This window comes from Furipterus horrens, unplaced genomic scaffold (genome assembly GCF_987537825.1).
Source record: "Furipterus horrens unplaced genomic scaffold, mFurHor1.1.pri manual_scaffold_12, whole genome shotgun sequence".
In the NCBI taxonomy this organism is placed as follows: domain Eukaryota; kingdom Metazoa; phylum Chordata; class Mammalia; order Chiroptera; family Furipteridae; genus Furipterus; species Furipterus horrens.
Window position 1 is genome coordinate 6,927,439 of NW_028327182.1, and position 27,261 is coordinate 6,954,699.

General features: G+C 45.7%; 1 protein-coding gene and 1 long non-coding RNA gene across 2 annotated transcripts in view; both read left to right on the forward strand.

The window, feature by feature from the left end:
* The first annotated feature begins 2,544 nt into the window (after positions 1–2,544).
* On the forward strand, positions 2,545–3,921 carry LOC149995859 (uncharacterized). The gene is made up of 3 exons (XR_016507497.1): positions 2,545–2,636; positions 3,266–3,363; positions 3,705–3,921. It is a non-coding gene; the product is annotated as an uncharacterized LOC149995859 (long non-coding RNA).
* A 568-nt stretch (positions 3,922–4,489) lies between these two features.
* DZIP1 (DAZ interacting zinc finger protein 1) overlaps positions 4,490–27,261 on the forward strand; it is a 52,350-nt gene continuing 29,578 nt past the window's right edge. The window contains exons 1-8 of the mRNA XM_090258824.1: positions 4,490–4,523; positions 4,674–4,921; positions 5,057–5,614; positions 12,513–12,597; positions 15,426–15,550; positions 18,130–18,288; positions 21,067–21,204; positions 21,916–21,978. Coding sequence (XP_090114950.1) covers positions 4,490–4,523; positions 4,674–4,921; positions 5,057–5,614; positions 12,513–12,597; positions 15,426–15,550; positions 18,130–18,288; positions 21,067–21,204; positions 21,916–21,978 — 1,410 coding nt within the window. The remainder of the gene's footprint in view (positions 4,524–4,673; positions 4,922–5,056; positions 5,615–12,512; positions 12,598–15,425; positions 15,551–18,129; positions 18,289–21,066; positions 21,205–21,915; positions 21,979–27,261) is intronic.

The following is a 27,261-nucleotide window of genomic DNA, read 5'->3' on the forward strand; positions in this document are numbered from 1 at the left end:
ATTGATATAGCCTATAGGAAAAAAAAGTTACAAAGCTAATACAAAATATCTCCCTAGACCCTTCATCCAGACCCCAGTTTGCTGTACTGCTGCATTTGTTTCATTATTCTCTCCCTCTCTCATTTATTTGGAAGTCTGTCTCCCTAAATACTTCAGCGTGGATTTCCTAAAAACAAAATATTCTCTTACAATACCACAATACAGCCATCAAAATTGGGAAAATAATATTAGTATAATACTCAATACTCTTGGTATCAAATTTTATTAAAATTTTGCCATTTATCTCAATAATGTCCTCAATGAAAAGTGAAAATCCTTGATCATGAGTTGTATTCCGGTGCCATGTTTCTTAAATTCTCTTAACTTGAAACAATACCTTGGTCTTCCCTTGTCTTTTATGACTTTGACACTTTTGATGAGTAGAGGCCAGCTATTTTGGAGAGCGCCTCTCTCAATTTGGGTTTGCAAATTACACTGCAATTTCTTTTTGTATTTGATCTTCCATAAAAAATGAACATTTTCATTTCCTTAATGAATTTAGAAGGATACTTGAACACACTGGGATATATTTAATTCCTAGATCCTTTCAATTCAGCAAGCACAGAATGCCTTCGGAGTGGACTCGTTCCCTGTCCTAACAGCATTCAGGTGCTTTTGTCTCACCCCACCTTGACATTCCCCAAAGTGTTCTGTTTTGTTTTTATCAGATCACCTTCTGATGTTCTACTGACTGTGACTGTCACCTCTAGTATTGATCTCAAAGGGCAGCCTGATTTGCTGATACATCTTGGCTCAGGTGTGGACAAACTTTTCATCCAATTAAATCAGCTAAAAAAATACTGAATTCATTATAAAAGTTCTTTCCTTGAAAACTAAGGGGCAAAGCAAAATATTTACACCCAAATGAAAGAAAAGACATAAACCTAGACATGCTGAACTATTTTGAGCAGTCTTCTTATTCTTACATAACTGAAGTCTAGCCGTAGATCAGTTTGGATATTGGAAGTTATTCATAAATCAACTGCAATCTTCTCACTTTGCCTTTGTGCAGTGATTTTCAACCTTTTTCATCTCTTGGTACATATCAATAAACTAATTACTAAGATTCTGTAGCACACCAAAAAATTTACTTTTTGCCAACCTCACAAAAAATAGGTATACTTTTTGATTCAATGGCTATTGCTGTGTTGGTTGCTATCTTTTTTTTTTTTTTTTTTTTTGACAGTGTATGGGAAAAGAAAACCACTAGCTTACTACTATCTGGATGAGTTAAATAAGCAATCATCTTACACACACACACACACCCCCAAAGGGCATTAACCTTATCTACTTCTTAGTGCCTGGAATTTCTATCTAGAAATCTTCGCCATACCGCTTTAGAGGATTTTTAGAATGATCTTGGATTCCCTGTCAAATTTAAGCATTTAAAAATTAGACAAATTTAAAAATCCCACTAAGGCTGTCCTAGGCCTTAGGATTTCAAGTAAAAACTAAAGCATGGAATTCAACATAAATACTTAGTGAGGTATTGCCACGTTTGTCAAATCGTGCTAAATGGAGTATGTACAAAGGTGACTCAGGGCAAAGCACAAGTAACCAGTAACCTGTTGTCATCCAGCAAAAATTCTGTAGTTACTCTTTCTTAATTGAAGAACAATTTTTGCTACAGCAGACGCTAAGATTTTGCAAAAGATGCATTCAGACGTCTCAATCTGATGCAACCTCATGGCGGTTAAAATGCCAAATTTCTGGATTGCTCATTATTTTAAAATATGTGACTTTGCCCCATTGCCCATGTGTTCCAATTTCAGGTTAAGTAAATAGTCACACTACTCTTGATTCACGACTTTCTTCTCCCCGCACCATGGAACTTTCTACCCACAGAGACCCACGCCTCTCCCCCTACAATGGGCATAACCAAGAGGTGCCGAAACCTATGTGTGTTTAAAACCGTGTGTGCTTCACTTGCAACGTGCCTAATCCGTTTTCCACGTCACTGAAATTCAGGGCAGCACTAGACCGCTTCTTCAAGGTCCCTTGCATTTGCAGATTTCTGTGATTTAAAAAAAAAGTCTCTTCTTGGAAGTGAGTTTATGTAAAACCCCTATATTCGATTAGCTAGCTGAAGGCCAGTCCACCCTGAGGGTTTGAGTGAGTACGGTTTCTCTTTGCAAAGCCTTGCAGGGGAGAGGATCCCACACCAGCTAGCGCAGCCCCGGCACCACGTGTCTGCACCAAGGACCGGATTGGAGGAGCGCATTTTAGCGCTGCAGTCTGGATGTGCAAGGTCCCGCCCAGCTGCCAGAGGAGCTGGGACGCCGGGAGAGGAGGCCGGAGAAGGATCGCGGAGGGGAGGGGGGCGGGAGGGGGGTGGGGGAACCCAGAGGCGCCAGCGGCCTGGAGTCTGGGAGGGCCCGGAGCAGCGCCAGGCGGCCTTCCTCGCCACGACTTGCCCAGACCAGACAGGCTTCATCCTGCACCTTGGAAGGAGCCGGCTAGCTGCTTCCCGCTTGGCTGCGCCTAGGCCTCCGTCGGCCTGCCTGCCTGCACTAGCAGTGCGCCTGGGGTCTGGGGTCCCCAGTGTCGCCCCCATCCGCCTGCAGCGCCCGGCGCCCGCCCAGGAGCGCGCAGCTGGGGTGAGCCAAGGCCTGGGATGCGCAAGGCGCCCTTGGGCATCTTGGTGTCGGGGAAGCCGGGCCCTCCTCGCGCTTCTCCTGGCCGTGAGCAGAGGCGCTGCAGACCCCGCTGGCCTGGCTGCCGCAGCCCCTGTTCGCATTTGCCTTCAAAGAGGCGGCGCCAGTGGCGCCCGCGTCCTCTGGCCTTTGTCTTTGCGGGTTCGGGAGCCGGCGCCGCGGTGCGCCCCGCCGGCCGCCCTGCCTGGGGATGGGGGACGGAGGGAACGGGAAAGCGTGCCCCCTTCTTTACAGTTCCCGCCATCTTGCGAACAAGATTCCATCCAGGGGCGATAGCGGCCGCTCCCGCGGCGCTCGGGGCCAGGGTGGCGGCGGCGAACGGAGATGGGTGTCTCGGGCCGCCTGCGTCTTCCCGGGACCGCAGTGGGGACGTGCCGACAGTCTCCCACATTCAGCCCCAAGGGCTTGGTCCCAGAGCGCGGGTGAATCTTCCTACTCGGCCAGAGGCACAGAAAGGGATCAGGGCTGGGAACTGACATTGACTTTAAACGCCTAATTCATTTGATCGTTCTTTATCCACGTGTTCGCTCAGCAAATTATTAAGGCCTCTCCGCCTATCTGTCCAATGCTAGGTGCTGGGGATATAACGGTGAGCAGGACAGACCCCCGTCCTTGTTCCCGCGGACCCTGCAGCCCAGTGGATGGAGCCCACAGTTCACACAACTGCCAGGTCGGTACACTGACGCCTATAAACGGATAGGACAACTGAGGCCCAAGGCCGACAGAACTCGTTCTAGGTCAGGCAGCAAGTGAATGGAAGACTCAGACTTGTATGCCGGCTGCTGTGAACCCGTAATAGCTCTTTGACCCCCCCAAAGTTCCATTCAACGTTATTTAGGTGTATGGTTCCTATGAAGTCATATTAAGTGCATGCTTGTTTCCTGGTTGCTTTTACCTAAGCTTATTTCTAATTACATTCTCTGGAAAGTGGTAAAAATATCTGATATTACAGCTGTGTTTCTGGTTACTCTGAAATGTCTTTTTCTTTCTTCTCTGTTCTTTGGCTGTTAGGAAAGACAAAAGTTTTCCTGATGGTTGGTCCAAGCTGAGACTCCCCCTGTGGATTGAGGAATGGCTGGCTTTTCCTCAGCTCATTGATCTCTGTGGTAGCCACAGGCAGCCCTCAGAAGACCCCAAGAATGAGAGGCCTGAGGTCTATAAGTTGCTGCTAGAAATTTATTAGCCTCTCCAAAAAAAGGGAGAGAGAATGCAGCTCCCACACAAGTTTGTAAGGTACATACTTACCAGGGCCCGGTAAAACTTTATGGTAAAGCTGATGAATTCCCCTCCATGCATTTTCTTTTTTTTACCTTCACATTTTGAAAGTATATATTTTTTGAAAAACAAAAAGGTATTAAATATTTGGGGAACTTTTTTTGGTTTGTACTTCTATCAGAATGTTCACTTAGGTGGCCAACCCATAGAGGGAAAGTCCATTTAAAAAAGTACATTTCATGTAATAAATTTAGAAAGCCTACCATCGAAGAGAATTAACTACCCTACGAATTTAATTTTAAACACTTTATTCAGGTATCATATGCAAAATGCACCCTTTTCAGCGTGCAATTCGATAGATTTTGTCAAATGTATCTGCCCAGGGAATCAATGAAACAAAATATAGAACATTTTTATTATACCCCAGAGTGTCTGTGCCTTTCAGCAGTCCATCTCCCGTGTAATTTTACATAATTTTATTCCTTAATGTTCTCTGAGTTGTGTTTAAAAAAAAAGAGAGAGGATAACAGATATTTCTGATCTCAACGCCTAAGGAGAGAATAGTAGTGAATTACCAGAGGATGGCAGCTGGGTCCGGAAGGTCCCAGGGGGGATGTGGGTCCCCGCGCTGTAGGGGCCTGGCTGGTCCTGCCCAAAGGCCAGGGAGGGTGGTGCCCCGGGAAGCAGGCGCTCAGGAGGTAACTCCCCTGGGTGGATGGGTGTGTCCACTCAGGCTGGTGCAAGAAGTCTTCTCTGCTTCCGCAGGGCCCTGGGCGCGCGCTGACCACGCGGGGGGGCGGGCCGCCGGCGTCCGTTGCTCCCCGAACGGGCGTCTGGGCCGCTGCCATAGCAACGGCCTAAACGCGCTGCTGCTGCTGCTGCCGCCGCCCGCTGCGCCCGCCTCCTGGGACCTTGCCTTTGCCTGCTGCCGGGGACTGGGGCGGCAACGGTTCCGGAGGCAGGAGGCAGCTGGGGCCCGGGAGACGAAGCCGTCTTCTCCGATGCCGGCAGAGGTGGCCGGTTAGCATCCAAGCATGGTAAGAGGCCCTGGGACCCGGGACACCCGCCTGCGGAGGCCAGGCTGGGCGCGGCGGTGGGGGTGGGGCGCACGGGACTCACAGCTGCCGGTCCGTGTCTCCTTCCCACAGCCCTTCCATCAGCAGGTCTACTACCCCCTCGCCAACAACCTCGAGGGGCCTGAAGCCCCCGCAGGGCCCGCGACTGGGGCGGCCGCCATGGCCTGCTACCCGCCCAGCGCGGCTTCGGGCCCCCTGCCGTTCTTCCAGTTCCGGCCGCGCCTGGAGAGCGTGGACTGGCGGCGGCTGAGCGCCATCGACGTGGACAAGGTCGCCGGGGCCGTGGACGTGCTCACGCTGCAGGAGAACATCATGAACATCACCTTCTGCAAGCTGGAGGACGAGAAGTGCCGGCACTGCCAGTCGGGGGTGGACCCGGTGCTGCTGAAGCTCATCCGCCTGGCGCAGCTCTCCATCGAGTACCTGATGCACTCGCAGGAGTTCCTCACGTCGCAGCTGCACAGCGTGGAGGAGCGGCTGCGCCTGAGCCTGGCCAACTACGAGCGCAGCAAAGAGCTGCTCGCCAAGCAGGCCGGGGAGATCAAGTTCCTCAAGGAGGAGTGTAAGCGCAGGAAAAAGATGATCTCCACGCAGCAAATGATGATGGAGGCCAAGGCCAGCTGTTACCAGGTGGGAAGCTGCGTCGCGGTGACGGTTCAGAACCCCCCAAAGAGCTCAGTTCCCGCTGGCCGGGACCTGGAGAGCCGTTTATGTCGCCGTTTTTGTTTTGTTTCGTTTTTAAGATTTGTCCCGTAAATAAGAAGGGAGAGAGCGCTTAAATTCACCAAAACAATAATTTTAACCAGCAGGTGACATGGTTCATTACCTTCTGTAGACTACCTTGAGATTAATGATTAAACAAGTAACATTGTCTGCAGGGCTTGATTTAAGTCCTGTAAGTTCTGGCTGTTTAGGACGCTGTTTCCTTCCGATCAGTGTAATGAAAAATAAACCATGTGCAAATTGCTATTGAGGTGGCCCCCAGAAGGTCCGGAATGATTACATTGGTGGGTTTTTCTTAGTTTTTTCTTTCAAAGTCTTTACAAGTTTCTAGAAAAGTTGCAAAAATAGTGAGAGAAAAAAAAACAACTTCCATGTACCTACCCTTCAACCAAATTCACCAATTAACATTTACCATATTTGCTTTATTTCCTCTGCCTCCATAAATATTATCGAATCACTTGACAGTAAATCACAGATTCCTAAATATGTGAAGGTTCATATTTCCTAAGAACAAGAACAATCACTAATATAACAACAGCAATTTAAAAATTTTAAAGTGTTGCTTTTCTGTTGTTAAGCTCCAACTATTATGGGTTGGACTTTGAACCCAAGGTAAATATTGTAATTATTTTAATGTAACAAGTCACTGTATGTATCTTTTTTATCAATTAAGTGAAGGAAGTGCAAAAAGTATCAATAATGTTAGATAAAGATACGGAAGTAAGCAACAGATGGACAGGATTGACTTCACACCCTTACATTCTAGTTATTTATCTAAATATGGCTTAAAAGGTCTCTGTGGATTTAGGTAATAGTGAATACAGAGAACTGGGTATATGGCACAGAAAATGGAGGGGTTAATAGTGCCTAGGACTGACCCAACAGGAGGACTGAGAGAAGTATATTTAAAAGAAGTGAACAGTTGGGAAAAAACAGTTAGAAAGGCTTAGTGTTTAGCTTTGGGTACACAACCCTGAGGTATAATTGTCAAATGATACTTGATGTTGCTAATGGCCTGTTTGTTTCATAAATGCTATTTAGAATCTAAATATTGATAAATAGTGCTGAATTGGCTCTTTATAAATATGTCTTATACAATGAATACCATAAGTGTATTTAAACTTTTTTTTAAAGTTTATCTTACTAAAGAGTGGTAGTCATTTAGTGAAATGTTAAAACCTGCAATATATAGAAATTTTACATTTATAAACACTTTCATCCTTCTGATTACAATAGAAATGGCTGTTGGTAAATAAAGATTTTCAAATGTGAATAATATATAAGGATAAAAAGGCAATGGTTCAGTTTTATGAAACGAGTGACTCTTAATGACAGTGTTAGCTGTCTGGGGGCACAGGTGTGATAGAGAAGAGGTAGGAGGGACCAGGCCACCTATTCCCGTGTAGTATAGGTGCACTCTGCCCTCTGTTAAGTGACTTGACACTGTCTCTTTATGGAGTCTGATCAGGAAGGGCACTTGAGGGTGACAATTCCAGAGAACTCTGCCTGGTTTGGGATCCTAGCTGTTCTGCTCTGAAAGTCATTTAACCTCTAAACCTCAGTTTCCGCATCAGGAAAATGAGCCTTTACTAGTAGGTACCTTTCCAGGGGGTTCTGAGAATCCCATGAGCTATTACAGGTAAAGCCTGAGGAAGGCTCAGTAAATAGCCTCTGACTTATGGATGCTGACTTCTGCACCGGCTTCCAGTACTGAGCTGTGACTGCCTATGATCTCTTTGCAAATCCTCAGGCCTTTTTTAGGAGTGCATCATAGAGTAGGGGCGTAGAAAAGAAGGCCAGAGGTCATATTACTGATGCTGTAACAATCAGTGATTCAGGGAGGGGTAGTCAAAAGACCAGTGCTAAGAATAGTTGGCACATAAGCTAGCTAGCTGGGGTTCGACGTGTTGTAATCATTGAAACTACAGGGTGATTTTTTGTTTGTTTTTTGAAAGAGCGGGAGAGAAACGTCAATGTGTGGTTGCCTCTTGTGTGCCCCCAACTGGAAACCCGGTGAAACTCCAGTTTTATAAGCTGAGGATATTTGGCCTAATTTATAGGAAGACAATTGATTTTGTTTTAAAAGTCATGTGACTTTAGCATACAGTCATGAATTTGTGTTTCAATAGAGACCTCCAATAGCTGGTGAAGTCTGGTGGCCGTGTATGAAGGCCTGTGTGTACCAAGGATCTGACTATCAAATGTATTTATTTATTTATTTATTTATTTATTTTTGAAGTATGTTTTATTGATTATGTTGTTACAGTAGTTCCCATTTTTTTTCCCTTTGCTCCCCTCTGCCCAGGACCCCCATTCTCTCTAGCAATCTCATCCCCCTTAGTTCATGTCCATGGGTCATGCATATAAGTTCTTTGGCTTCACCCTTTCCTATATTATTCTTAACTTCCCCCTGTCTATTTTGTACCAACCATTTATGCTTCTTAATCCCTGCACCATTTCCCCATTTCTCCCTCTTCCCCCTCTCAGCTGATACCCCTCCAAATGATCCCCATACCTATGATTCTGTTCCTATTTTAGTTTGCTTAGTTGAATTTTGTTTTTATTTTTTAGATTCAGTTGTTGATAGTTGTGAGTTTGTTGTCATTTTAGTGTTCACAGTTTTGATCTTCCTTTTATTAAATAAGTCCCTTTAACGTTTCATAAAATAATGGCTTGGTAAGAATGAACTTTCTTAGCTTTACCTTGTCTGGGAAGCACTTTATCTGCCCTTCCATTCTAAATGATAGCTTTGGTGGATAGAGTAATCTTGGTTGTAGGTCCTTGCTTTTCATCACATTGACTATTGCTTGCCAGTCCCTTCTTGCCCCCAAAGTTTCTTTTGACAAATCAGCTGATAGTCTTAAAGGCAACCCCTTTGTAGGTAACTCTCTGCTTTTTTCTTGCTGCTTTTAAGATTCTCTCTTTATCTTTCACCTTTGGCATTTTATTGATGATGTGTCTTGGTGTGGTCCTCTTTGGGTCTAGCTTGTTTGGGACTCTCTGTGCTTCCTGGACTTGTATATGTATTTTCTTCGCCAGATTTGAGAAGATTTCCTCCATTATTTTCTCACATAAGCTTTCAATTTCTTGCTCTTCTTCTTCTCCTTCTAGCACTCCTATGATTCGGATGTTGGCACGTTTAAAGTTGTTCCAGAGGTTCCTAAGCCTCTCCTCCTTTTTTCGATTCTTGTTTCCTCATTCTGTACTGGTTGACTGTTTTTTTCTTCCTTATGTTCCAAATCGTTGATCTGAACCCTGGTTTCCTTCCCTTCATCATTGGTTTTGTGTGGATTTTCCTTCATTTCATTTAGCATAGCCTTCACTTCTTCCCTTATGCATTTGCCCTACTTAAGCATGTCTCTTAAGCCTGTGAGCATCTTTATCACCAGTGTGTTGAACTCTACATCTCTTAGGTTGGCTATCTCCTTGTCTGTTAGGTTGGCTATCTCTTCATCGCTTCAGTCTCCCACTGGAACCTTGATCCGTTCCACCTTTTAGGCCATACTTCTCTGTCTCCTCATCTTGATAGGCTCCTGTGTTTGTTTGCCTCTGTGTCTTAGGTAGACCTGTTGCTCCTGTTACGTTGTGAGGGGCAGAACCTTAGGTATTCGTCAGTATAGGGCAACCCATTTCACCAGGTTGTGGCACTGTGTGTGGGAGTAGGGATCAGAGAGGGAACAATGCCACTTGCTCAGCACTCACCCCTTTTCCAGGTACCTCTCCTACTTCCGTATGGGACTGGCGCCCCTCCATCTGCTGCCCCGGCTGTCGCCCCCAGAGTGGGTGGGTCTATGGACATTCTAGGACCATGTGGGCCCTTTAAACAAGTGGACTCTGCTGAGAGACAGGCAGTGTCTGCCTCTGCCCCAACCCCCACTGGTTTGCACAGTCAGAAGCAATGAGGCTTGGTTTTCCCTGGTGCTGGGACCGTGATCTTTGCTGTAGGGTGAGGAGCTGAGAGCGCTCCCCCAGGTGTCCCGCCTGACTTTTTAAAACATGTGACTGCACTTTTCGCTGGCCTGCCACTGCCGCCACCACGACACCGCATCCTCTCCATGCCAGCTCCACCCCTCCTACCTGTCTGGATGAGTATTTCTTTTTTATATCTTTGTTAGTTGGACTTCCATGCAGCCTGATTTTCTGGAATTTCTGGTTGTCTCTATTTGAGGTAGTTGTATTCCTTCTTAGTTGCAGAGGAAGACCCACGGTGTCTGTCTAGGCCTCCATCTTGGCCGGAAGTCCTATTTATTTTTTTAAAATGATTTTTAAAATTCTTTTCTTTTAACTTTATTTATTTATTTTGAGAGAGGGGAGAAGGGAGGGAGAAAGAGAGGGAGAGAAACATCGATGTGTGGGAGATACATCTAGCAGTTGCCTCTCGCATGTCCCCACTGGGGACCTAGCCTGCCACCCAGGCACGTGCCCTGACTAGGAATCAAACTGGCGATCTTTCAGTTCCCAGGCCGGCTCTCAATCCACTGAGCCACACCAGCCAGGGCTCAAATTTATTTTTAAGTTAAACATTTTAAAAATACTAGTACATCATAACAGGGTAGACTCATTCTAAGAAGATCTTTCATTTTCAGAGCTGGAAGCCTCAGATTCCTCTCTGTGCTCCAGCAGCTTTTGGAAGATATTGGAAGAGGCAGGTTTTGGAATCTGTCACCTAATTTTTGTTACTGTTTCCAATTATTCAGCCCCTTGGAGTTGGAGATGAGCATTGAGGAGTAGAAAAAGCGTGCATTTTGCAGTCAGAGAAACAGAGGTTAAAATATGCAACTAATAATGTCGTAACAATTTTTCTGAGCTTTGGTTTCTTTTCATAAAGCGGTGGCCATAGAAATTTAAAAAATTCACGATGTAACAGGACCTAGCTCTGGGTAGGTTCAGTGGAAATGTTGGTTTTTGTAGGTAGTCTTTATCAAGCTGAGTGTTTTCAACACTCAGACCATCCACTCTGCGCCTCCATCAGATCGTCAGTTACACATTAGGTTTTCTTACCCTGCACTGGTTCCTGTGGGGACCTTTGTTGAGAGTTTCAGCTGTAGTAAGCTGTGATCCCCGTCTCTCCAAGCTTGGGGCAGGGCTCTGCCCTGGGCCCTCCTCTTTCTTACAAATGCAAGAAGAGGGATTTTTCAGTCTGTTCAGCTTTGAACTTGTTAGGATGGAGTGGTGATTGTCAAGCTCCCTACGTGCCGATCCAGAAACTGTAAATCTCTTAGATTGGTTTTGGTGTTTTCTGTCGTCCAGCAGGGTTTCATTTTGACTTAGTCAAATGTCAGTCTATTCTTTTTGGAATAGGAACCCTTTCTTATCCTGAGCACATGACTCTTCTGTATTATTCAAATAGCTTATATATATATATTCTTTTTTTTTTTTTAGAAATTAAAAGTTACACCTAGGGTTTCCCATCATTTTCTTCCCCCATGCTGTGCATAGTTCTAGAGCTCACACTTGCATCTGAGTCAGTGTGGGCAGCCAGAACATTCACCATGAGCAGGGAAGGCTGCAAAGATTCTTTAAAGATTCTCTGAAGTGCAATGCTGAGAAATATGCATAACGTTCATTTTCCGGGACACTAGAATCTGAAGTTCTGATGCGATTATACTGGCTAAGAGGAAGGCGGCACATGAATAGAGGAACATGTCAGGTGCACCATGGAGATGAAACAGTGAAATCCAAACTGAGAAATTCTGCAGGACAGATGTTCAGTTCCTTCAGCCAAAGAATTGAAGGAAAAAAAGGACAAAGGGGCAAGCTATAGAGACTTAAAAGAGAATTGAGAGACATAACAATTTATTGCAAAACGCGTTCTTTATTTAGGTCCTGACTGAAAACAAACTATAAATTTTTTTCTAAGACAATGTGTGAAATATTGGGGGAAAAAACTAAATGGCTGGGTATGTGTTACTGCTAAGGAATTAATATTCACATTTTAAAAGGTGGAATAATGATATTATGATTGTGTTAGAGAAAGTTCTCTTAGAGATAAATTCTGAAATATTGACGAATGGAATATATAATATCCAAGATTTACGTCAGAGTAATCTAGGAATGAGGATATGAATGAAATAAGGTGAATTTCTATGTATATTTTGAATCACTGTTTAAGTGGAAAGTAGTGATTTGGTGGAATTGATGTTTTCTTTTTTCAGTAAAATCATTTTAGGAGGCCAAATGTTTCTGAGCATTTTGCTTAATCACTTACGAATGCTGGGCTCCGGGGACAAAGCTGTGAATCGGGTAGACAGGAGTCCCTCAGGAACATAGAGGGATCAGGCAGGAGATTTCAGACAAGAGAAATACATCAGCGTGAAAATATGGTTGATAACTGCGAAGATGTAAAAAGGTGAAAATAAGGCGACAGGCTGGGACCGTGATAGGCGGAAGGGCCCTCCTCGAAGACCTCCATGAGAACGGGCCACCCTCCCTCGGTATGAAAAATGCTTCATAAACGCCATCCTGACTGTGAAGAAGGAGTCCCTGGAAGGTTGGGGGAAGGTCAGGCAGGGGACCAGCCCGAGAGACAGAAAGACACTGGCATTGCTGGAGCGTCCCAACGAGTCGGTGGTGGTGGGCTGGGTGCCCCCAGCCTCCTGGGAACAGCACCGGAGGTTCCAGAAGGCACCGCAATGGGCCACCCGAACTGTCGAGTGATAGTTTCCACTGCCTTGTGCCCAGTGTGGGAAGAACCCCCTTGTTTTCTATTTGTCTTTTTAGTGTTTCGGATACCTGAATTTTAATTGAGCTTAGGTGGAGGGACACGCATCACAGCTGCTGTGACTTGCTCCTCTCTCTTTTTCAGTGCCATTACTGTGACAAGGCCTTTATGAATCAAGCCTTTCTCCAAAGTCACGTTCAGCGCCGCCATCCCGAAGATTCTCACCTTGGTAAGTCACAAGCTCAACTTTAAGGGGTCGTTTTCTTGCTGGTAGCGTTTTCTTTTTTTTAAAGCAAGACATGGTCTTGTGGCCCTCGTCCACTTGTGAAGTAAATATTGAGCTCCTGCTAGGTACCAGGCACTGCACAAAGGGCCGGGGATACAGCCCCAAGGGAAACGGACAACATCCTGCATTCTAATGGCTCTTACGTTCTAATAGGAGGGGAGGAGGAAACACACGTAAATGAATGAGTGATTCTCTTAAAGTGGGGTAAATGTAAGGAAGAAAATAAATCAGGAGAATGGGGTGGACAGTGATGCCGGGTGATTGGCACAGGCTTCACCGAGGAGGTGATGTTTGATCAGAAACCAGAGTGAGAAGGAGGCCCCAGTCGGGGGACCATCAGAGACGTGAATACCCCAGGCAAGGGGAACTCTGGGAGAGGTGGGAGGGGTGTGCCGGGCAGTGTGTGTGAGGACCAGGTAGAAAGCTGGTGGAGTGAGAGCGAGTGAGGCAGTGACATGTGACATTGGAGAGAAAGGAGCCAGGTCCCATGGGGTCTTGAACACTCTGGGCAGGCATGTGGATGTTTTTATAAGCCTAATGGGCAGCCACGAGAGATTTTAAGGGGGTGGGGGGCACACAATCTAATTTGTACTTGAGAAGGACCCCTCTAGCTGTTGGTGGAGAACAGACTGTAAGGGCAGTGGTGGGAGCAGGTAGAAGAGTGAGGGAGGGGTCTGCAAGGGCACCCAGGTGGGAGAGGGTGGCCTCTGGAGCACTAGGGTACCAGGAACAGGGGAGACGTGAAGACAGAGAGTATGTTCCAGACACAGAGCCCACAGAGACGTGCCTCAGCAAGAGAGGACAAGACGAAGCCAAGACGAAGCCAAGGCGATCCCAGGTTTTTCACTGTGTGGTTGGGTGAACGGCAGTGAGTTTACCGAGATGGGAAGCCTAGGGGCACGGAGCAGGTTGAGGGAGGAAGGAGAATAGAGTTTGTGTGTTGGCCGTGGGTGACCTTAAGTCACACATACAACAGCCATGCAGGTAGAGAGACTGAGGGCCTGGGGGTCAAGGTGGAGGCCCAGGCTAGAGATGTATGCCTGGGAGTCATTCGCTGTGCGGGGCTGCATGAGGTCATCTAGATAGAGAAGAGGAGACAGCTAAGGGCCAGCTCCCAGGCTCTCCCAACTCCAGGAGCTCAGGAGGAGCCGCTGAGTCAGGGAAAGAGCCTGGAGGGAAACCTGTGGAGTGTGTTATCATGGACACCAAGGGAAATCAGGGGTTCAAAAAGGAGACCTTGGTCCATTGTGTCGAACGTACCTGAGACACAGTAAGATGAAGGCTGAGAACGGGCTGTTGGTGACCTTGACCGAGCAGCTTCAGTGGGTTAGTGGGAACAAAGGCCTGACTGGAGTGAGCTGAGCCGAGAATCAGGCAAGGAGGTGGTCATGTCCATTACAGGTGTTTATTTCAATAGTGTTTTCTGGGAAGGAGAGCGGAGACCTGAGGCATTGCCTACAGGGAAATGGGGGGTGGGGGCCCATGTTTGTTGTGTTTGATGCGGGAGATACTCAGGTGGGTTTGGGTACTGATGTGAATTAGCCGGTGTGTAGAGGGAGAAACAGAGAAGCAGGAGAGGGGAAGGGGTCTGTGGTTTATCAAGGAACCGGGTCTCCGAGTGCTTAAACGTTCTCAAAAGTCAAGACTGTCAGGTCTCTTTCTCCATGAGCAGATCAAAGCATTCTGCAGATCATTGCAGTAATCCACAGAAATTCTTATTATGATCTTACATATTTTTAGTATCTAGATGTGTGGGCTTCTAACTTGTTCCTCAGTGCCTGCTTTCCTCTCCCTTTGGGGCCAACCTGTTTCCATTTCTGCCTATTTCAGGTAAATAGATTTCTTTAGGAAATAGCTAAGCTTTGTGTAAGCCATACGAACGGCATAAAATCCCATTTATAAGCCGTGGACTGCGGATACAGTTGAGCAATATATTGGAGAAAGTGGAAAGAGTAACTATTTTAATTAATCTCCCATTCTTCAGTGCGAAACTGACTCTCTCTCTCTTCTGTTTCAGTATTTTCTGTTCTCTCGCATACTCGCTTCAGAGAGCACTTCACCCTCTGAAATGAGTATGATCTCTTCAGGTCATCTTTGAGGTTCTGACTTTCTACTTTGGTTTCCATACCTTTCATGTCTTCCCTCACAGACACATGTATATCCATTCAGTCATGTGTACATCTGCATGTAAGTACATGTACATAAATACTCCTCCCTTCACCTGTTGCTTCCTCTTACAACTTTCCAGGACCGCGTTTTTGCCCCGTCGGCCGGTTATGGCCCGAGTTTGCATTTCAAATCCCAGCCGCTGCTGGTCTTAGCGCTGATGGGGTCCTGGGGTGGGGGGCGGCCGGGGGAGGGTTCGGTGAGAGCACAGGGATGGTGACCCCAGAGATTGCAGTGGGGTGGTACCTGCAGTGGCAGCCATTGCCTCCCATCTCTGATTGACACAGATATCTTGAAGAAGGACCCAGGATTATTCTTTGTCACCGTTATTGCTCCCTGAAACAGGCTTTTCACACTGTCTGTGGAATAATCCGACCTCAACACACAGTGGCTGAAAGACTGCTAAAAATCACTCAGCACCCAGTAATATAAGGGGCTACAGATGAACACTGAGGAGCAAAAATTGGCTCATGTGGCATACAAAAGTAATATCCCGATTAAGAGCAGTTTCCTCTGTCTTATCAATAGAACTCTACCCCGTAAGTTTTCAGATAGGTTTCCTGAGCGCAGGTTTCCTAGTCTAACAGATATTTCTGTTGCACCAGAGTATAAGAAAAAGGACCAGACCGAAACACTCCAGAAAGAGGTCGCCATGCTGAAGGAGCAGCTGCAGCTCACCCAGTCTCAGCTGGAGGCTTCCCAGCACAGCCGCACGCTCAGAGTCTCTGAGGTAGGGTACCGAGTCTCCACCCAGTGGCATGTCGGGAAGGGTGGGCGTCCATTCCTTTTAAGTGTTGGGTAGGATTCACACGTGAAGCCATCTGGTCCTGGGCTTCTCTTTGTTGGGCGGTTTTTGATTACTGGTTCAATTTCCTTGCTCCTTACTGGTCTGTTCAGGTTTCCTGCTTCTTCACGATCTAGTCTTGGTAGCTATGTTTTAGGATTTTATCCATTTCTTGCAGGTTGTCCAATTTGTTGGCTTATCATTGTTCCTGAGAGTCTCTTACAATGCTTTGTAACTCTGTGGTATCGGTCGTAATGGCTCCTCTTCTGTTTTTCATCTTATGTGTGTTCTCTCTCTTTCTTGGTTCATCTAGCTAAAGATGTCTCAGTTTTGTTCATCTTTTCAAAAAACCAACTCTTAGTTTCGTTGATCCCCGTTATTTTCCTGTTCTCTGTTTTATTGATTTTTTGGTCTACTCTATTATTTCCATCTCTCTGCTAACTTTGGGCTTAGTTTGTTCTCTTTTTCTAGTTATTTGAAGTGTAACGTTAGGTTGTTTATTTGCGATTTCTTTCTTAAGGAAGGTGTTTATGGCTATTAGACTGTCCTAGAACGACTTCTGCTGTGTCCCGTGAGTTAGTACACTGTGTTTCCATTTTCTTTTGTCTCCAGTTATTTTTTATTTCCTCTTTGATTTCTTCTTTGACCCAGTGGTTGTTCAGGAGTGTGTATTTAATTTCCATGTATTTGTGAATTTTCCAATTTTCCTCCTGTTAACTCTATTTCTAGTTTTATACCATTGTGGTCAGGAAAGATGCTTGATATGATTTCAGTCTTCTTGTATTTGTTAAGGCTCACTTTGTGACCTAACGTCTGGTCTGTCCTGGAGAATGTTCTGTGTGTCTGCCGCTGTTGGACAGGGTGTTCGGTATCTGTCTATAGGTTCATTTGATCTACATCAGCGACTTTCAACGGGTCTAGTTCAAGAATTTTTAAAACATGCAACACATGACTGTTTAATCAGGGGCACTGACCTCTTTTCCCTTAGATCGTCCAATAAAAAAATGACAACAGTCACTACTACAATAACCATACAGTGTGAATGAGTCATAATTACACCTATTTTTGTCAGATATCAGAATATATATTTTTTGGTGTGGCGCAGAATTTTTGTAATTAGTTTATGTGCGCCACGAGATGAAAAAGGTTGGAAATGGCTGGTGTATAGTGGTGTTCAAATTCTCTTTTTCTTTATTGATTTTCTGTCTGGATGATCTGTCCATTATTGAGACTAAGGTATTCAAGTCCCCTTTTATTGTATTGCTGTTTATTTCTCCTTTCTGTCCTATTAATAATTGCTTTATATACTTAGGTGCTTCAGTGTTGGCTGTATAAATACTTATAATTCTTATATCTTTGTGATGAATTGACACCTTTATTGTTAGAATGACCCTGTTTGTCTCTTGAGATCCTTCTTTCTATTTTTTTTTAAAGAGTTTATTTATTCATTTTTAGAGAGAGGAAGGGAGGGAGAAAGAGGGAAAGAAACATCGATGTGCGAGATACATCGATCAGTTGCCTCTCACATGACCCCAAATGGGGACCTGGCCAGGAACCCAGGCATGTGCCCTGACTGGGAATTGAACCAGTGATCTTTTGGTTCTCGGGCTGGTACTCAATCCACTGAGCCACACCAGCCAGGGCAGATCTTTGTTTTTAATGTAGGCATTTACAGCTCTAGATTTTCCTCTGGGCCCTGACTGGCAGCTTCCCTTTTTTGGTGTGTTGTGTTTTAATTTCCATTCGTGTTCAGGTATTTTCTAATCACCCTAGTGAGTTTCTCTTTGGCCTGTTGGCTTAAGAACATGTTATTCCATAGCCGTGTATTTTTATTTTCCAGTTTTCCTGCTGTTAAGTGATTTCTGGTTTTACCCCATTGTAGTTGAAGAATATACTTTGCATGATTTCTGCCTTTGTAAATTTATGGAGAATCACATGGTCTCTCCTGCTGTATCTCCTGTGTGCATTTAACAAGATAGTATATTCAGCTGTTGTTGGCTGCAGTGTTCTTTCTGTATATGTTTGTTAGGTTGAATTTGTATATAGTTTGTTCAAGTCCCTAGTTAGGTTAAAAAAACCTGAAGATCATTGAAAAATTAAAGGCTGGTTGACCACACCTTGAATTTAGCTTATACAAATACAAATTTGTATTTTGGGGAGCTGAGATGGGTCTATTATACCCAAATTAAGATGGTATCCAGAAAGGCTCAATAGACTTTTTCTTTTAAAGTATACTTACATTTTACGTATTATTGCATGTCTATTCTATTAGTTGGCAGATCACAGAACTGTTGATACTCTGGGCCTCTGCATTTGTGTGGTTAAAGATTTAGGATGTGTGTTGCCTTTGGTCTGTAACAGTCATTGTGCACAGGCCTGTCGTCATACGAAGGGTACCTGCAAGCATTACTGAAATGGGCAAGGGTCGCTGCCACACTGGAGGTGAAGCTGCACCTGCTGATTTTAAATTTTACATACTTGTTTCACAGCAGAACTTTTAAAGCCACGTTTTACAATGATTTCAGAGCTATGAATTGCAGCAAACAAAAGAGGAACTTCTGAAGGGGTTTAATAGATGGAAAGAAGAAGAAAACAAGAAGTTGGCCGATGAAATGGAAAAATTCAAAGAAATGTTTATGAAGGAGTTTAAAGAATTAACCGCTAAGAATTTAGCATTAGAATATGTAAGTATCAAACTGGGACGTCCTCATAGTAACTGGTAGGGCCGTTGGCTGCCTTGAAAGGTGACTTTAGAATGGCATTATGGCCACCTGATCTAGAAGTCCCTTTATCGTGCCCTGGCCCAGAAACCCCTCCTCCCCAAGAGCGTTGAGGTTGCTCGGAGCACACAGAGGACATACAGCAAATCAGACAAACTGTTTCTTTAAGGGTGGGAGCTTTGTCCCCAAACCCTAGCTCTGAACACTTCATACATTTGCTCTGGTGATAGAAGAGGATCCCTCTTTCATTAGCCAGTTAGGTTTAGAAAAACTTAAACCACACACCCTCCCCTGAGCTTTGCAACATCTCAGGAAAAGCTGACCCAGATCACCCACGGGGGAGGAAAAGGAAGCCAACCCAGAAAGACAGAGGGAGAACCTTGCCAAAGGCCTGGGCGGGGAGGAAGCCAGGTCTGGAGCAGGCAGGACTGGGCTAAAGGAGCCCTGTCCTGCTGCCCGCTGCTCTGGTTACATGCATGGATGACAGGGATGCGCCTCGCTGGGCTGGGACGTTCATCTTCTGCGAGCTGCTGCTTCAGTCAGTGGCCACTGTCATTTAGCTAAGAATTACCTGAGCTTGCTGGGTAGCTCAATGCTAAAGTCATCCTCAGGGAAAAAGAAACACAGAAGGCAAGGAGAGATCCTTGAGCTCCCTCTAGTGGCCAACACGTTTTATAAACTAAAATAGAGGGGTATTTGGGGGGGATACTGCTAAGATTCTTCTCCAAAATACCTTCAACTCTCTCGTAAGGGTGGGCAAACTATGACCTGCGGACCAAATCGAGCACGCCTGTGTTTTTCGTATGGCTCGTGAGCTAGCCAAGGTTTTTCCATTGTTCAATGGCTGAAAGAAGTCAAAAGAAGAGTATTTCACGACGTATGAAACTTATATGAAGTTTGCATCTTGGTGTCCACAAGTAAATCTTTTTGGAACACAGCCACGCTCATTGCGTTACGTTTTGTCTATGGCGCTTTTGTGCGGGACCTGTAGAGTTGAGGCTTTTCCGTAGGAATTCCTTCAGGCAGCTTCCTGTGTCTTCCGTTCTGCCCATATCACCTTAACGCGGCTGCTGCCCTTCTTCCTGCGCATCAGAATCCCTAGGCTGTAGTCATTTCTCTGCCCACAGTTCCCTCTGCCTCCTGTACCCCAGGGGCCCCTCCTGAACTCATCTGTGGCTCCATCACGAAGTGGGATGCCATGTGACCCACAGGATCTGGGATACCAACCAATCTAAGACTGACTACTTCTGTCTTTCCTATGAAAGTCACCCTTATTTTTTTCTCTTATGATAATCTGCCAATGACCATTCTTTCTCCTGTGATTCCCTCCATGGTCCCGCCCCCTGCTCCCTGCCCCCAGGATAATTGTGAAATAGGACATTTTTCCCACAGCTTTCCTAGTCTTACCTTAAAAACAAACAAAAAAAGCATTATTGAGAAATAGAGAAATAGTTCACATACCATACAGTTCACCCGCTTCAAGTCTACAGTTCAGTGGTTTTTAGTATGTTCACAGACTTGTGCACCCATCAACATGGTCATTTTAGGGCATTTCATGACCCCAAGGAGAAACCTTGTACCCGTGGGCTCTCTCTCCACTCCGCTGCTTCCTGTCTCTGCGGATCTGCCTGTTCTGGACATTGAATCATACAACATGTGATCCTTTGTGAGTGCTAGCTTTTACGTAGTGTGTTTGCAAGCTTCATCTGGTTTGTAGTATTTATCGGTATTTTATTACATTTATTGCCAAATGATATTCCATTGTATGGATAGACCACATTTATTTGTGCATTCATCAGTTGATGCAATCTGTGTTGTTTGCCCTTTTTGGCTGTCAACAGATTGTAAAATGATTATTACAAATAGTCTTTTTAAAAACAGTTTTAGGTTTACAGAAAAATTGAGGCGATAGTAGAGAAACTTCTCTATACACCCTGCCTCTCCTACCCTGTATACAGGTTTCCAGATCCTGACATCTTAAATTGGTGGATTTGTTACAATTAACGAAGCAGGATTGATACACTTGTATTAATTAAAGTCCATACTTCTTTCCGATTTCTTTAGCTTTTACCTAATGTCCTTTTCCTGCTCCAGGATCTTGTCCAGGACACCACATTACATTTAGGTGTCATGTCTCTGTAGCCTCCTCCTGTCTGTGACAGTCAGATTTGTATCTGGTGACCTGGACAGTGTATATTGTAGGGTGCCCCTCAGTTGGAATTGACTTGATGTTCTTCTCATGGTCAGACTGGGCTTACAGGTTTTGGGGAAGAAGACCTCAGAGATGAGGTGCAGTTTTCATCGCATGATATCACGGGTACACACCGTTTACCTGATGTATGTTGTGATGTTGACCTTCACCACCTGGCTGACCTCAGCTGCGGCTCCCCCTGTTCTAGACTCTGCTCTCTGAAAAGAGGTCACCATGTACAGATGGTGCTGGGCTCATCACTGAATTTTCTTGAGAAGCAGCTGCACCCAGGTCCTCTGTTTCTGGCAGCTGTTATGTGCCCATCAGAAATGTTAAGACCCATTGCCTGAGATTTGAAAGTCAGGTTTCCTTTGTTGGAAAAAAACAAAAAGAGAAAACCCATGGAAAAGAGAAATAAGAGAAGGACAATGAGCCCCCGCTAGGATAGTCAGATTTAAAATGTGGATACACGCGCCCCAATTTCATTCTCTGTTTCAACCTCACAAAAGTATAAGCATTTGTACCGGTGATTTTTGCATTTCATTTTATAGCAGCTGTCAGAAATCCAGAAGTCCAATCTGCAGATCAAGTCCAACTTAGGCACGTTAACGGATGCACACGAGTTGAAGGAAGAACGTCCTCAGTATCCCCAGGATTTCCAAAACGTGATGCAATTTCTGGATAGTCAGGTATGGAAAAGTGGGCAATCACCGTGCCGGAGGCTTAGATTTTCCTTAATGTAGTAATTTACAGCAAGCACCTCCTGCAGAAAAAGTGTGTGTGCCTGTCAGGTGGCTGATTCTTTCCTCTCATCTCCCAATACGTGTGTAGTTCATAATAGGTGTTCATTAGCTTCTTGTTGACTGGCCCGTGGGCACGCAGCTGGGCACATTGCTTCATTTCTCCCTAAGATAATATCTATTTGAATGGGTTAACAGTGCCTCGGTATTTATTTTTCATACACAACATGTAGGTCTCCATTTCAAAAGGCACAGAAGGACATGTTGAAGCACAAACTTTATTTTTAGAGCCTCCATATGCCACCGCGCAGGTGATCCGATGCCCTTTTACGTTTTTCAAGCATAATTACAATCATCTGGAAGCGAGCGTCCGTAATCAGTGCAGCCTTCACGCCGGCTGTTTGGTCACGCTCGTTTTGGGGAGCACTGTTTTATCAGAAAACAAATAGAGATTAAAGTTATGAATGCAGGACTTTTTTTTAAGCAATAATACGTCATTTTAAAAAGTGTGTTTTTGAAATACCAACAACTGCCACTCCCGCAACCCACCTTCCGCGTCACCGCCGGGCTGACCGTGTATGTCGCTGTCCTGTCCGCAGCCTTTCAGCGGCTCCCCACTTTTCACAGCACATAAATTACTCTTGTTTTACCGTTTCCTAGGAAAGCAAGTGGACGGCCCGAGTTCAAGCTCTCGATCAGGAACACAAGAGGGAGAAGGGTCAGGTAAGATGAGGAAACCGCCCCTGCGTCACGGCAGCGTTACTGACAATAGCCGAGGTATGGAAGCAGCCCGGCTGCCCGTCGGTGGGCCCCTGCACGAGGAGGATGGGGTGCATGTTACAATGGAGTATTACTCAGCCGTAAAGAATGAAACCTTGCCATTTGTGACAACATGGATGGGGTGGAGTACATTACGCTAAGTGACGTCCGTCAGGCAGAGAAAGACAAATACCATATTATTTCACTCACATGTGAAATCTAAACAAAATAAACTAATACAGAAACTCACAGATACAGAGAACAAAATGGTGGTGGCCAGGTGGGAGGGGGCTGGGGGGTAGGGGGTAGGGGTGAGAGGGGTGAAGGGGTTGAGGAGCACAGATTGGCAGCTATAAAATCACTGTGTTATACATCTGAAACTAATATAATTTTGTATGTCAGCAAACAAACAAAAACAGTGGCCTGTAAGCAGGTCATTTCTGCAAAAATATTTGCTTTGCTTTATAATTAAGCTAGTATTTTTCATTTAATAAAGTTCATTGAGAAATGTGTAGCAAAAATTAAAATTACTTACAATTTCAATGCGAAAGATAACCACTGCCACTGCTTTGTTATAACTTCGTTCAGTGTTTTTTCTGTGCTATAAATGTTGCATTCTATACGTTAGAAACCCATACATACAATCTTACAAATTTTGAATTAGGCTTTGTATCTATAACTTTATGTATGTTTCACTTAATATAGCCTATGTTTTAAAATATTCTTCAAAATCATTTTGAGTGGTTACATGATGGTCTATAGATATATCATAAGTTATTTAATGATTTCTTCATTATCGAATACATGTTTCTAAATTTTTCACACAGCAACAATATAAATAATTTTAAAATAAAGGCAAGGACTGTTCACAGTAAAATTATTTTTATGAAAACAATTTAATTCTAACATGGACTCCTCTTTAGCTGACTACATCAGAAATTTAAGTGTCAAAGTGATTTTTCACTGGTGCAGAACAGCTGAAGGAGATTTATTTGAGGTCCTTTCCTTTAGGAAAAGTTATTTGTTTTTACACTTTAAATTGTATCTATTTTGTAGCCCTTTGGGTCCCCTGTGTCTTACTCTGTTCAGGCTGCCGTAACAAAACACTATAGACTACATGGCTTAAAAAACATATTTCTTTCTCACTGTCTCGGCGCTGGGATTCCGGGTGTTAGCAAATTCAATTGCTGGTGAGAGCCCGCTTGCAGATGGCCACGGTGTCCTTACATGGCCTGGCATGGAGGGCAGGAGGAGGAGGAGGGAGGAAGAGCAAACTCAGAAGCTCGGGTCTTTTAAGCACGCGGATTCCATCATGGGGACTTCATGACTTCATCTAAAGCTAATGACCTTCCAAAGGCTCCATCTCCAAGGTCATCACATTGGAGGTTAGGGTTTCGACATGAATGGGGGTAGCGGGGCACAAATGTCAAATCTGTAAGGCCGGACTTCCGGCCAAGATGGAGGCTTAGACGGACACGCTAGGTCTCCCTCTTCAACTATAGAGGAATACAACTACTTCAAAACAAAGGATAACTAGAAATTCCAGAAAATAAAACTACACGGAAGTCCAACATATGAAGTTATAAACCAACGGTGCCATTTGGGCAGGTAAGAGTTAAAGTGGGCAGTGCTGTTTGCGGTTGCACCCGGAGCGGCGGGCGGCGAGGAGTCCCGGTGGCCAAACCCCTGGCGGTGCGCGACTCCGGAGCTGGGGAGAGCGGCTACGCAAGCCCCTGGCGGTGCGCGACCCCGGCGAGGAGTCCCGGTGGCCAAGCCCCTGGCGGTGCGCGACTCCGGAGCTGGGGAGAGTGGCTACGCAAGCCCCTGGCGGTGCGCGACCCCGGCGAGGAGTCCCGGTGGCCAAGTCCCTGGCGGTGCGCGACCCTGGAGAGGAGTCCCGGTGGCCAAGTCCCCGGCGGTGCGCGACTCCGGAGCTGGGGAGAGCGGCAGCCGCATCGCCTTGAACAGTGAGGCCCAGGGGGGCGGGAGGACGGATCCCGGTCTCCTACCTGAATAACTGTGTGAATCCATCTTGGACCCCCGCCCCCAAAGAAAGCACCACAGGGCTGCGAAATAGGTCGCGGACAAGCAGGCGCCGGTCGCTAATTTGTGACGCGTACGCAGGCACTGCCCCCTGCCCCCGACAGCCGGCCCAAGAAAACAAAAAGCATCTGTCAAAATGAGGCAGGCAACTTTAGAAATACCGGTAACACAACTCACCAGGCAGCAGATAGAGAACTTGACAGATGAACAGATAAGAAACCTGTCAGAGGCTCAGTTCTGGGCCATTGTTATCAGGTGGCTTACAGAATTCACAAAAGAGCAGGAAAAAGATATGAAAGAAGCGAAAAACTTTCATAACGAAAGGAACAAAACCACATACGAGACAGAAGGTGAGGAATCCAGAGTTCATTTCAACAAACTGGAATATGGAGAAGGAACAAGCAGTCAACCAATGCAGCGAGAGGAAATAGGAAGCAACAACGAAAGGATCAGAAACCTCTGGGACAGCTATAAAAGGCCCAACATAAGAATCATTGGTTTGCCAGAGAACGAGGAAGATGAACTAGAACTTGAAAAATTGAGTGAAAATATAATAAAGGAGAACTTCCCAGACTTGGGAAAGGGAATAGACCTGCAGGTCCAGGAAGCAAGGAGAGTTCCCAAGAGACTGGACCCAGGGAGAACCACTCCAAGACACATTATAATCAAAATGTCAAAAATTAAAGATAAAGAGAGAATCTTAAAAGCAGCAAGAGAGAAGAAAAGAATTATGTACAAAGGGGTCCCAATTAGACTATCAGCTGACTTCTCAAGGGAAACCCTACAGACAAGAAGGGACTGGCAAGAAATATTCAAAGTAATGAAAATCCAAAACCTACAACCACGAATACTCTATCCAGCGAAATTGTCATTCAGAATAGAAGGGCAGAGAAAGTGTTTCCAGGACAAAATAAAACTGAAAGAGTTCATTAGATCCAAACCACTGTTATATGAGATGTTAAAGGGACTGGTTTAAAAAAAAAACAGAAGCTAAGGAGATGAAACAAAGGCAAACTAAATAGGCAACGAGAGGGAAAGAGGAACTGTGGGTACGGGAAGCATATTGGGGGGAGGTCAACAGGGAGGGGGAATGGGGAAAGGGAGGGAGATGATATAGGAATTGGGGATCAAGGTAGGAGGGAATGGAATAGACGGAGAGAGATTGGGAGGAACTGTATGCACAACTAATGGACATAATCTAAAAGGGGGGGACAACTGGAGGGAGGGGGGCCACCGGGTGGAGGGGAGCAGAGGGAAGGGAAATTGGCACAAATGTAATAATTTAATCAATAAAACACATTAAATCATTAAAAAAAAAAAAAAATCTGTAAGGGAAAGGGATTGATCTGAACCTGTACTTTGGGGGTGCAAGCGTGAGCGTTTTAGACTCCTGCGTCCCAAGCCCACCTCTGGCCTCGCTGCCCGTTTCACCTGCAGCCGCCCCTTCCGCCGTGAGGAGGGAGCCTCCTCCTTCATTACCCTCCCCGCTTCATCAGTGTAGCTTTGATCCCTATTTTAAACCCTCTTTTGCTTGTTTGTTTACTTGTTTAGTTTCTACTTCTCCAACCAGGTCACTAGCCCTGCGAGGGAGGGGCTCCGTCTATCTGGTTCTCCTTCGTAGCTTCCACGTTCGGTCATGTGCCTAAAATGGGATTGAAACTTATGAACCATATGCTCAATAAATGTGGACGGTTGCTAGGTGTCCAGAAGGGGCATCATTCAGCCATGCTTGTGTGGACAGAGCGATGCTGGTTGTGGGGTTCAGAAGAGCAGGCTGAGAGACTTGTCTGTCGGTGCGCGCGTGGCATTTGAACCCTGGCCCTCTTAACCTCGGGGCCCTGCCTGCCCGCTCACTGCCCTGCGTACCTGTCAGGAGTTCGGCACTCAGCCAGTGGGGAGGAGACTGGCAGTGCCAACTGAGGGCGGTTGCTGTTCCGTAAGAACACCCTAGCTTTCCTTGGAGATGCTCTACGGTGGTAGTAGTCCCTGAAGAGGGCTGTACTTCAGCATAACCTGATGCTCTTTTCCAAAATACACACGTGCCGCTCTGCAGCATGAGATTCTCGTGCAGTTGGTAAGTCTGGGACACGCATATTTTGGGGGGAAAAACACACCAAAACCAAACCTAGACAGTTCTGTTTTGGACCCACGGTTTGAACCCCTCACCGCTCTTGGATAATTTGAAGTCCTGATCTTACTGTTCAGGGCATCGTACAGCATTGAGGATTAGGGACAGAATCCAAGCTTTCTTATCCGTAGGGGGCGAGTTTTAATCCCTGCTCTCTGGAAGCCCCTCGTGTTCCAGGCAGCTGTGGGAGTTTCTGGCAGAACAGGATGCCAGGTGTGGTGTCTCACACCTGCAGCCGTGAGGCAGGGTAGAGGGAAGGACCAGCTGGTGGTGGGTCAGGGGAGGGAGGGGAGGCCTTCCCGGCTCCGAGTGGAACGCTCCGTTTCATGGGTCAGGAGCGCGGGTGTTTGCACCAGCGCTGGGCTGCGCTGCTCTCTTGTCTGTGGGTTTCGTTTGCTCCGAAGCTGCTTGCTTCTTCCTTCATTTCTCTTAAACCCGAACAGAGGGGTGAGTCCGGTCAGGGTTAGTAACCTCCGCCTGAGCCCTAACTATTAATTATTCCACATGATTGGTGCCTACTGTCCTTACAATGCACATATTGTATTTCTCTGAGAGAAGCTGCGTTTGCCAACCTTTTATTGCTTTACCTAGATTCTTGGCAGTCTTTTTTTTTTTTTTTTTTTTTTTTTAATAACATTGGTAGGAGTTCAAAGGGCATCGTAGATAAATGATGGTGTATCCTTTTGACCCAAGTTAAGACTCTGGAGCTTGGGCAGTTGTAGAAGGGTCGCATAAGGAAAGGAGGATAGGGAAAAAGCCGAGACATGCGACAGTAGGAGGTCCTCACAGGTGGGCTCAAGACCTACAGACTTTTTGAAGTAGTATCTGGCCGTCCCTTGCTTAGATGGTCACATTCCCCCCTCCATGAACTTCTCCTGCACCTTTGTGGTTAAGTCTCAATTCTGATGTCCGGTGGGTGCAATCCCTTAGCTTTTCCCCATATTGCTGCTCCTCAAGCCCCGCTCAGAACCCTGGATGTCTTTACTGGCTTTGACTTCTATTTTCCAGCTCAGTGTTTCCCAGACTGCTCTGGGGAGCATTTCCGGTGGTGTGTAAAAATGCAGAGAAGATTCTGG